This window comes from Alosa alosa, chromosome 11 (genome assembly GCF_017589495.1).
Source record: "Alosa alosa isolate M-15738 ecotype Scorff River chromosome 11, AALO_Geno_1.1, whole genome shotgun sequence".
NCBI classification, from domain to species: domain Eukaryota; kingdom Metazoa; phylum Chordata; class Actinopteri; order Clupeiformes; family Clupeidae; genus Alosa; species Alosa alosa.
Window position 1 is genome coordinate 2,187,782 of NC_063199.1, and position 12,527 is coordinate 2,200,308.

Genomic DNA, 12,527 nt, shown 5'->3' on the forward strand with positions numbered 1-12,527 from the left:
AAGTCAGTCCAAGTCAGTAGAAAAATCAGAGACAGTTGAGCCATTACCAAACATATATGATAATACAATAGCGTGAGTTCATATATATTATTGTCACGGTTACTTATAGATTTGATAGTGTAACGATAGCGCATGAGACACTTGGAGACTGGACACCAGAGTCGGATGCGTTAAGTCAAAAAGACGGAAACTTGGGTCTGATTGTGTTCGAAATCTGCGGCTTGTCTATGGCGCTGATAACGCTACGTTCGCAAATGTACGTACATCTGGCCCTGAGTTTAAGACATTGAGTTTTTGAAGTTTTAGAAATATTTTCGTAATAAAAATTGTCATTTAACCAATTAAGGCTGAAAACATGTAGGCTACATGCAACCCAGCAGAAGACTATTATATTGGCAAATCATTGAACACCATTCACACATTGTATTCTGCGCAGTCTCTACACGTGGAGCGCTAATGTGTCTACTGTAAATCATTCAAATCATGTGTGAAAGTCATTAGGCTGGAAGCGCTAATGTGTCTATTAAGCTCATTAGCCTACTTTCAATAGGCCTACTGTACAGCCTGAGAGGGAGAACATAGCCTACTATAGAGTAAACAATCAGTTTACTTAGTTACATTTGTTTAGTTCAATCCAGTTTTCTACCCCTATGATACATTCGCTGAGAGGCCAAACCCAAGAGCAGAGACGAACTGATCTCTGCATAGAGTCATTTTGGAGGTACAAACTCTCTCTGTTCCTGCTTCCATTTTACATTGACTTGAAATTTTTTCTAACTGAATTTTTGCGACGTTCTTCTAATGTGCCTTTTGCACGAAAAAGAACGTTATCAGCAGAATGCATTCACACTTCAATCAAGAACTTTGGTCGCCTGCGCTTGTTCTGCTACTAGGCCACTGAAAAGGGGTGTAAAAGTGACCGTGAGATAGGGAGGAGCAGCCCTCTTTTCCATGCGCTCCACTTAGTTTACATTTTCTAATTTCGTTTCTATTTATTTTTGTCCTTCTTATTAACTGAGTTGGCGTCTGATCCATATGAAGTCCCGCTGTTGTTGAAGGCTGATAATTTCTCTTCTGTTTTAATAAAATGCTGAAATGCCTCTCAAGTGCTAAAATGACAGCTCTCAGACAGCTTTCCATCATTTTAGTGAACATGACTGTGTCTTTTGGTGGTTGTTGCAATTTCTCAAGGATTTTGTCAGCATTCAGCTGATTTCCAAAGAGGTCTGTTGTGCGAGTTAGGAATACAGCAGGTGAGTGTAGTTGATCTTTCAGGTTCTGCATGGTCTCTTTGATCATTTCAATACATTTAATGTAAACAGTTTGGTCATCTGATAAGTATTAATAGTTTTAGAAATTGTGCTATAAGAATCACGGTTAGGGTTTAAGCATTCAGAAAAAACCTGTAATTCTTTCTTCAAACTCACAGCATCTTTGTGTGTAAGGGATTTCTTCAGGCGCATATGACTTCTTGCTTTCACTTTGTATTGTTTTTTTTTTTTTATTTAGTTACCCACCATTAAGAATTCAAGGGCCGAATTCAGGGGCTGTTTTAAGTTCTGATTTCAGTGGACAATTCGTTTTTAACATTTCAATAGCAATCACCAACACCACCCTAACTTATGAAGACGCCTTTTATAGTTATTGCACATCTGAAATCTCTCCATGATCTGAAAAAAAGGTTTTGTTTTTCACCAGGTAATGCAGTCCTATTGCATGGCATGCATTTCAGTGCTATTGCTACACCGGTATGGAAGAGAAAAGGCTAAAGCAATTGTTTTTCAGTCCTTGAACAATCATGCAAGAACCGTATGGGACGAACACGGACGGGACGAACTTTCACAAAGATATGCTTCCATTGGCTACACCAGACAAGCAAGATTTTTTCCCCTTTATTGTCTTTGTGTGCGAACAGCCTGTATGCACTCCGCTCCCGTTTAAAGATCGAATGGGAAACGGATTCGGCGCAAAGGCTACAATTTAACCCAGCTACAATTTGTAAGATATCATCAATATCAATTTAATGTTACAGATGTATGGCTACATACATTCTTAAAATCGTTCTGGTCTACAATTAAAGGGACACCAGGCAACGTTTTTGCGTTAATTACTCATCTTCGTAAGTCGATATATGGTTAAATGACTCATTACAGGGCGAATGAAGACTCTCTCGCCCGCTCCTACTGCCTGTAGCAAGAATATCCCGCTTGCAAGTTCAGTGTATCGTACCCGCCGACCGAAGCAGTTTCAGTTTACATCCTGCATCCACAGCACAGAGGCAGGCTAACGAAACGCTAGCGATTGTTGCAAACGTGTGTATAATGGCAGAGCTGGCAAAGAAGCCTTGACGGAAGATGCAAAGAAAAGGAAAAGAGCTTCAGACCGAGTGAGGGGGAGTTTCGTAGAGAAATAGCATCAGGCTTGCCTGGTGTCCCTTTAAATTAGGGCTGTCAATCGATTAAAAAAATTAATTGAATTAATTACATACTCTGTGATTAATTCATCTAAATTAATCGCGTATATATTTTTTGCTGTGAAAGTATTTTAAATATTTAAATTCAAATGAATCATTGAATAATCAGCATTAGTGACATTAAAGTTCAAAAACTCTTTTATTATTATTTTCACTGTTCAAATAATGGCCATAATAATCTATGATATGACCTAATATCCTGAGGAAATCAATTTAAAAGTGGAAGAAGTTTTTTTTTTTCACATACAAGGCATTTCAGGCCACAGATATAACCTAGGGGACACAATGAAAATAAATGAACACTCCCCTGAATGTCAACACTATTTCTTTGCATTGATTGTGCGACTTTAGAGTTGATGAACTCCGGTGATATGCAAATTCCTTGCTGCAGACATTGCAGAGGGCTTTATTTTCAACACCTTTATTTTTATCAACATCAGGCCGTTTTTTAAAAGTAAATGTTCCAATCAATGATCTAAGCAGCACATTTTCTTCTCTCTCCTTTATTTTACAGTCTAATGGTTACTGACTAGAATGGCTCGGGGTCAAAGGTCACACGGAATCGATTAATCTGCGTTATTTTTTTTAATCAGTTATTTTTTCTCAAATGAATTAATTGAAATTAATCAGTTATTTTGACAGCCCTATTTTAAATATCTATTAAAAACTTCACAATGCAGGATGTTTTTAGAGTGTGTGCAGGCGACTTTTTTAGAAGGTGCGCTGCGGGCGCCTCATAGGCCCGCCGACCAGTTGATAAGCCACTTAAATGTTCCAGGTGTCGCGAAAACACCTCAGGGCTGAAAGCTCAAAATCTCTAACTTTTCAGGGGGTTGTTCTCGACGTAGTTACTGACCTATTCACCCACCAGGCGGCGAGGATATTGTATGACACACATATTAACAGTACCATCCGGTTTGGAACAAATTATTGAGACAGAATGTTTGCCGTGAACGGTTGCTATTTCATCATACCTATTGGTTGTGTGTGCGTGTTGGTAGCCTAGGATTGGAGTGGAGAGGTGGGGTGTTAATTATTAACACCTGTTGATGTCGATGAAGGCCAAAATGTGTGAAACCTGCGAGTTCAAAATACCCCCCGGTAGCCTATTAGGCTTAAATCTCCTACTACACCTTCGTTTTACATTACTAAATTATTATTAAATTACCTTGAATTTCCCCTTGGGGATCAATAAAGTATCTATCTATCTATCTATCTATCTATCTATCTATCTATCTATCTATCTGTCTATCTATCTGTCTATTTATCTAGTAGTTACTTCCTTTATCAGAATAACCTACTAGACCCTATGCAGTCTGGTCTCAAGAGTGGTCATTCTACTAAAATTACTCTTCTGTCTGTGACTGAAGCATTGAGTAGCTAAATCCTCTGCTCAGTTATCACCCAGATAGCAAAGGGGCGTTGAATCCACGTTTGTTTGAAGCGGCGGAGGTTGATTCAACGTGGATTCAACGCCCCTTTGCTATCTGGGCAGTGTTAATTTGATCTATTTAGATTTATCTGCAGCCTTTGATGCTGTTAACCAAGACATTCTCCTTTCTACACTATCTGAACTGGGATTTTCTGGGAAAGCTATTAGACTGGTTTGAATCTACCTTAAAGGGCATTCTTTCAGTGTGTCTTGGCAAAGATAAGTATCAACCACAGGTGTGCCTCAGGGATCAGTGTTAGTGCTCCTGCTTTTCTCTATTTACACCACTTCCTTAGGTGAGACCATTCGCTCCCATGGATTTGACTATCATTGCTATGTGCACAACACTCAACTTTCCCACCTGAGGACTCTAGTGTTTCCCATTGGATTTCTGCATGCCTTAAGGATACTTCAGTATAAGTATATGTACTCTTTTTATCCCGTGAGGGAAATTTGTCAGACAGAATGAAAGATCGGCACCTTCAGCTTAATCTCTCAAAAACGGAGCTTTTGGTGTTTACAGCTAAAACATCTATTCCCCAACAGATTAACATCCAGCTTGACTAAACTTCTCTGAACAGCCTCAATTGCGAAATCATGTCGGTTTATCCTTTACAACATTAGGAAGATCAGACCTTATCTGACACAATCAGACTCTTTCGTCAGTGGTTCTTTGTTGGTGGAATGAGTTACCCAGTGCTCTCCATTTCTGTGATAGTTTTGGGTCTTTCAAGAAGGGTCTAAAGGCATATCTGCTGAACATGCACTTAGTTTATTAAGTGTTTCTTTGTTATGGTTTGTATATTATAGATATTTATTTTCATTAGGCTATTGATTGAATTGACATTGTCCTTTATTATTGCCATTCTCCTTAATGTAGTCTTACCAACTTTTTAAATTGTTTACTGTTAAATTTAACTACTGTATTGTTGTTGTATTTGTATGTCTGCTAAATACCATAACCATAACCATGCATCTTCTCAGAAGAAGCACTGTGATATTACCTTGGTCAATTTATGTAAACAAGTTTCCATGGCAGCAATACAACTAGGAGCTTCTAAATAATGAAATGCTTGTTCCATGTAAACTGAGATTAATCCGTTTATTTAGCGTTCATGTAAACAGTTTGGTTGAAATCTTCAATCAGAATAATTTCAATCCGATTGAAAAAAAAAAAAAACGTCCATGTAAATGCGGCTAGTGAAATACGGATTTGGCACAGAGTCAGAGTGACCCAGTAATGATATTGCTGTGTTTTCTTTTAAGGCATGTCCTTCTTATGGAAAAAAGTGTTGTATCCTGTGAGAATTTGGTGTTTGGGAGAATTTCACTCAAGGGTTTCAATCCTGAGATTGAGGTAATGTTTCATTTTTTTTCTACTTTCATTTTTTCTTTTGCTATGTTTAGATTAGATTAACCTCTATTGTCCAGTGTTTCCCACAGAACTACAGATTTTGTGGTGGTAGCCACACATGCATTGTTTGTGTGTGTGTGTGTGTGTGTGTACTAATATAAGAAGAAAACAGAAAAAGAATAAATATTTCTGATTATTTATTCATAACAGCACACATTAAGCAGATGTTACTTCTGCATTATTGATACATTTTACATTTACATTTATTATTTTAGCAGACGCTTATATCCAAAGCGATATTACAAGGGCCATTGTCCCCAGTGCAACTCGGTATTAAAGGGACACCAGGCAATCCTGATGCTTTTTCTCTACGAAACTCCCCCTCGCTCGGTCTGAAGCTCTTTTCCTTTTCTTTGCGTCTTCCGTCAAGGGTTTTCGCTGCTTCTTCGCCGGCTCTGCCATTATACACACACGTTTGCAGCAATCTCTAACGTTGTGCTGTAAACTGATCCTGCTTCGGTCGGCGGGTAGGATACACCGAACTTGCAAGTGGGATATTCTTCCTACAGGCAGTAGGGGCGGGTGAGAGAGCCTTCATTCGTCCGTAATGAGTCATTTTACCATATACCGACTTACGGAGATGATTAATTAACACGAAAACGTTGCCTGGTGTCCCTTTAAGAGCCTGGCTCAAGGCCACAACAGTGGAAGCAAGGATTTGAACCCAGAAATGTTCAGGCTACTGCTTCAGCCCAGCTCCTTAAAGGGGTGGTTCAGGATTTTGGACATAGGACCTCATTTCCAAGTTTCCAAGACTGGATGAAACGTGTTGAAAACGGTCTCCACTGATAAATATCACACTTGCTTACATGGAAATGAGGTCCTACGTCCAAAATCCTGAACCACCCCTTTAACACCTACACTACCACCAGATTGTTACGTCACTATTACATGCTGTGCAGCATTTTTAAAACTATTTACTGTTAATTTTAACTATTGTATTGTTTTTATATGTAAGTCGCTTTGGACAAAAGTGTCTGTCTAAACCCATAACCCATGTGTGCCTTTGCCTCCATGCTCGCTGATGCAATGGCGATGCTCAGGCTTGCCCAATCAGGAATCGAAGTTCACTAACCAATCACAGAGCCAGGAGTGTGTACTAATGTGGGTGGGTTGTGTTGGTGGTGTGTTGTGCTTTCTTAGCAATATATTTGATATATCTTAGCGATACATTTGAGTTAAATGTCCAGTTACAAGGCAAAGACAAGCCTACCTCACCTAGCAAATAAGATTACTGCATTCACCAAAAAAACTTGAGAGTATGGGACAGGCTCGATCCGACAGTATTATGCCTTTGAGATTTCTGGAGCCAAATCGCTGAAACGTCTGATTGGGAGGCACTCTTGTGATCCCATGTATTAAACAGTAGGCCTACATCACATCCCTGCAAAGTTTATTTCAAAAATATTTCCCAACCAGCAGTGCTTAATATGACTGGATTATGGATCCATTTAATGCAGCATGTTGGTATTTCATTGAATATATTGTACAATGCTGTAAAATGGCCTATACTTCCTAATATGTTGCTGGAAAACAGAAATATGTGCGTTATGTATTTATTTATTTATTTATTTATTATTATATCTGCAGCACCAGCTGATTTTAACTCTGTTGAAGAGGATATATTTAGAACTTGTCATTATTTCAATAAATTTGACAATTTTAAGCTTGACCTACCACTTTCTTAGAGCGATGAGGGACAGGTGGGGCTCGAGAATGCCCCCTTGATCAAAGTGGGGAATGAAAGAAAAAGTTTGAGAACCACTGCATTAAACATTGTTTGCTGGTAACCAGCCACAAATAACCTACAGATTCTTGCGTGCGTACATTCTCTATTCTCTCCAAAATTTGCCCGTTCTATAGGCTGGCCAAGTGCGTAATTCTGCGGCATAAAGCAGATGTATTTGTTTATTGTACAGAAAAATAAAAAATAACCTGTCAAGCAGTCAATTGACTACATTGCAGTCAATAAGTAGGGCAAATTACTTAAACCAAAAACGTGGGTCATAGTTGTCTAAGCCTCTGCTGTGAGGCCAAACCCATGAACAAAGACGCATTGTTATCTGCAATAGTTTTTTTTTGGCGAAACAAGCTCACAGCCGAACAAGTCATAGCACTGAAGGGAGAGGCAACTGGCATGTGATCTCCCCACGGGCCAATGGATGTACAAGTTTTCTCCTGTGCCTCGATATTTAATCCAGTGTTTTGTCAAGTTGCAAAATGCTATTCGCTTTTAACAATTTTTTATTATAGTATGAAGTACTTTTTGTATAGGGTACTATCTTAATTGCTTTATACTCAATTCTTGACCAATGGCTATTGCATCTGTCTATTGAAAGTGAGAATGTGGCATGTGATCTACTGTGTAGGCTTCATAAAATAAAATAAACAGATTGCTAATGGCCTACAAGCTGATCTGGGGTGCGTTCCCATACAACCACGGAGGTTAGCTTTTACTAACAGGATGCATCGTTCAACTAACCAACATGTAAATTCACGACTGTTTCCCAAAACTGTCGTGATTTACATAGTACTACTGTAAGTTTGGACCATGATAGTTTCCAAACTTCAGTAGTCTGGACTAAGGTGGTTAATGACGTTTAGTAGCACATGAACGGGCACCTGCACATACTTCTGTGGCGCGTTGCGTTAAGGCCGGCAGATGACAGCCGCCGTTGCACAGCAGTTACCAGTCCCCTGTCCAAGAGCTCGAATCTGGGTTAAGATTTTGACAACAATATTGACATTGTTGTTTACCTAAGTTTATCTTTTGTGCAGATCATATTATCAAAATCAGAATCAGCCTTCTTGGCTTGGTTTATGTAAACTAACAAGGACCCCCTCCATGAAAATCAAAGGCTACATATTCTCAGCTGACTCGTCAAAAAGTGCGCACCACCTTATTATTATCTGCAAGTGTGTGACTTTTACTTACGTGCACATGGCTGCAAATTGACTTTTAAAGTCAAAGTCAAAGTCAAAGTCAAAGTCAGCTTTATTGTCAATTTCTTCACATGTTCCAGACATACAAAGAGATCGAAATTACGTTTCTCACTATCCCACGGTGAAGACAAGACATATTTTACCAATTTAGGTCCACAGACAAACATAACATTCAAGTAAACAAAAAAGTAAGTAAATAAGTAAATAAGAGGGCACATATAATAATGAAAAAATAAGAGCAGCAAAATGTGGTTGAAATTGTGCATAGACAGTCAATAAAAATACTAGTGCAATTTTTAAAAAAATTGCACTAAAAAAATTAATTTATGTATTTTCTGCCTTGGGCATTTTAAAATATGGATGTATGGTAGTTAGAAGTGTAAATATCAATTAGAAACCTAAATATATTTATAATTATTAATTTGCAAACAAATAACTGGCGTCAGTGACGTCTTTGACATGAAGATCCCTGGAACTATGCTTCTACTAGCATTCTACCACAGGTCAAGAGGTGTAGTTGTAACTACACAACTTTACGATAGTGGTTGCGACGTTCGTTGCTACTATGGTTTTGGGAAACACTAACGTAGTGTAACGATGCATTGGACTATGTAAATTCCAAATATGAATGTAATTCTGCGGCATAAAGCAGATGTATTTGTTTATTGTACAGAAAAATAAAAATGACATGTCAAGCAGTCAATTGACTACATTGCAGTCAAGAAGTAGGGCAAATTAATTTACGAAACCAAAACGTGGGTCATAGTTGTCTAAGCCTCTATAGTGTAGCCTGTTAAAGACGTCGCAGAAGCCTACCCAAGGCTACAGATTAATTCTGAACAGTTATTTACGGGCTCAATTATCACACCACTGTTATGATTTGCGTAGTTGCGTTAACCCAACACTGACAATAATGTAGACAGCAAATTTCGATTTCCGTTACCACCGTGTAGTCAAGTCTTATGCCATACCCAAGTAGCCTAAATCGAGCTTTTTCAGAAGGGGCGGCAGGCAGAGCGATGTACAGTGGCAGAGCGACGCACAGTGGCTGAAAGTGGTGCTAAAGCTTCACGCAGCTTCACGCCTCGTAATGCACGACTGAAGTGGCCATTTGAAAGCAATGCCCACTGTATGAGTAATACTTAAAATCGTTCGTGTTATTTTTATGATTCAGTTACAAATCCTGATACACACACACACAATACATATGAGACACTTCTCATCCCTAAGGTGGTGCAAAGGGTGCACCTGTAGAAAAGATTTGTAACTGTACGACAGCTTTTAGTGCGTAGAATATTGATTTTGTAATTGTAGAATATCTATCTATAAAAGCAAGAAGCGTCTGTGTGTCTGTGTGTCCTAATGTCTGTGGCACGCATATCTCGCTGACCGTTTGTCAGACTGATTTCAAACTTGGCAGGTGTCTTGCTACGGACATGAGTAAGTGCAGTGCCAAATTTGACGTTGTTTGAATACTAAATGCAAAAGATATCGTTAAATATATCGGTAAAAGAAGCACACTTTGGCTTTCGCCGCTAGCCACTCCCCCTCCCACACAGCACTGTACTGTAAGCTACCAGTGAGGATAGAAGCAGGGCTTTGGCAGAACTGGATCAGTGTAGGTTACACGGGTAAAAACTTAAGCGAGTGCAAGATGTGTTCACATGTCTGACCTCAACAATAAAGACCCCCTGTATGCGGTTTGCTTGCATAAAATGACGGATTTTGCAACAACACGCCAACACACACAGGTATGCAGTGGCTCTTCAAAATGACTGCAAGGTCCTAAATTGAAACGAGCGATAATGGTCCCGAATTAAAGAACGTCTCAGAATGCCACACATGCAAAGCATAACCAGCGACAAACAACGAGTGGCAGACAGAGTGTGATGTCACTTATAGGCCACCAGAGACTGTTTTTGAGTCACACCGTTGCAAATTTCATATGATGATGCATCATTCCACAAAATGGTTTGTTTTCTCTATCATCAAGTTATTCAATAGGCTAAGCATATAGCTTTGACTCAAAACAGCTGTTAGGATTGTCATTTTGATTTGTAAAAAATGTCACATGCAGCCATGCTTAAATTCTGCTCACTTCACATTTATTATATTATTATATTATCATGTATTCATTATTGAATGCTTACCTGCAATTATGTTTTTCCCTATCATCCTATTTTTAAAGCAGGCCTACCTGCAGGCATGTACTTGGGCTACAGGAATAGCATGTTTGAACGGGCACTGCACTAGTATTTGTAATGGTAAAATATTTTTAACTGTAGGATGATTTGTAGTTGTAAAATCGATCCGTACCCGTAGAATAGATGTGTAATTGTAGGGCATATTTGTAATATTGACAATTACTTGTACAGGTCATTTTTACAGTTACAAATAAATTCTACAGTTTCAAAATGTGATACACACGTACAAAACATTTGAGTCTAATATTCTTCCATAGTTATGCCGCTCCAAACAAAATGCATGTCTCACAATAAAACGCACCACGTAAGAAATAAAGGCCTGCCTCGAATACAAGCCGGCCCCAAATAAAGGTACTGTGCTTTGCGCAGCCTAAGTACACTGCAGAAAATGAAATTTAACCAAGTGTTATTAATCTTATAATAAGATCAAAAAATCTATTTGGTATTGTTTTTAGTATGAAAAGACTTACCTAGTGCTCTCTCGAAAGATCATTTTGACATAATTTAAGAAGACTTTGACTTATTTTAAGGAGTCTTATCAAGACAAATTTACTTAACGCACTGGCAGACAAATTTGCTTGTTTTTAGGACAAATTTGCTTAACACACTGGCAAAAATGTGCTTGTTTTCAGGATGAGATGTCTTAAAATAAATCAAACTTTTCTTAAATTAAGTCAAATGATTTCACGAGAAAGCGCAAGGTAAGTTTCTTTATACTGAAAACAATACAAACTATTGTTTTTTATCTTGATATAAGACTAATAATCTTGGTTAGATTTTATTAGATAAGCAGTTTTTTGCAGTATAAATAAAACTAATTTGAGGATTTACGATAGTCTGTCTCTTAAACATTCCCATTCAGGCAACTCAAAATCGGGACTGTCCCGGTTAAACCAGGACGTCTGGTCACATTCTGTGTGAGTTGAATAACTTGCCTTTTCAGATTAAATGTCCATACTGGTTAAGAAAGACATGTGAACAGTCTCTAAAATAAGGGTAGGCCTAGTCCTTAGTAGCCTATAGCGTCATTGAAAGTTTGCACGTTCTTTTAAACGCGCATCTTTTTTTCTCTCTCGCTCTCTCGGGGGTAGCCTGCCGAGCATTTGCTCTGCAGCCAGATTGTGCGTCGACATTGCCCAAAATGCTTGATTGCATTGCATTCTCCACATTTTTCGCTAAATTTTCATGTACCACATCATCATTTTTGTTCAGTGAATCTTTTGTAAATTGCTTGACAATTACCGTCGGGCTCTCGTTGGCTGCCTTCCAGCTCACCTCAGCTTGCAGCCATTCACTCCATGCCTCCACATGCCCAAAATGCTTGATTGCATTGCATTCTCCACATTTCTAGCTAAATTTTCATGTACCACATCAGCATTTTTGTTCAGTGAATCTTTTGTAAATTGGCCACCGCCTTATTGCCCAGCTCACCTCATTTCACTGCTTCATCCATCTTCAACATTCCCGGTAGAATTCTCAATCTTTTTGGCGTCTATGTGTCCAGTTACATAGTGTCTGTTCTTGGTTTTTGTGAAATGAATTTATATACTTATAAATATACTTGTATATGGTTTTTCCTCTTCATGATGCATTTTTTGACTGATGTGACTTATAGTCCGGAAAATACGGTAATTGGTTTTGTATGTGAAAGGGATGTGAAACAATGTAATATTTTCTTATACAGAAATTGATGACCGTAAGAAGTCAGAACGTTAATGATGAAGAGGAAATGTCCAAAATGGACACTGATATAACTGATGAAGAAATGGCAACAAGGTAAGCAGTTAATTTTTCTTGTGAGAAAGCACAACTCATAACAACCCACGACGTGCTTAATAGTTCCCATCACCATAATAATCCACCGTTTTTGTGGTTATAAGTCTGTAAGTAAACGGCAGTATCTTGGAGTTCATATGGAATTACTAGTAATGATGAAATTTAAGGATGAGGTTTAGTTCTGTATGATAATAAACTGAATATCTTTCATGTGTGGTCAAAAATAGGCATTACAAAACATCACCTCGGGCTCTGGGAAACATTGACATGTTATCAGGGCTGTGG

The 12,527-nt window shown here is 38.5% G+C and overlaps 1 protein-coding gene across 2 annotated transcripts in view; it reads left to right on the top strand.

The window, feature by feature from the left end:
• The window catches only part of mphosph6 (M-phase phosphoprotein 6), a 49,958-nt gene that overhangs the window by 14,497 nt on the left and 22,934 nt on the right, over positions 1 to 12,527 (top strand). For both annotated transcript variants that reach the window (XM_048257524.1, XM_048257525.1), the window contains 2 exons: positions 5,172 to 5,262; positions 12,151 to 12,242. In XM_048257524.1, coding sequence (XP_048113481.1) covers positions 5,172 to 5,262; positions 12,151 to 12,242 — 183 coding nt within the window. The remainder of the gene's footprint in view (positions 1 to 5,171; positions 5,263 to 12,150; positions 12,243 to 12,527) is intronic.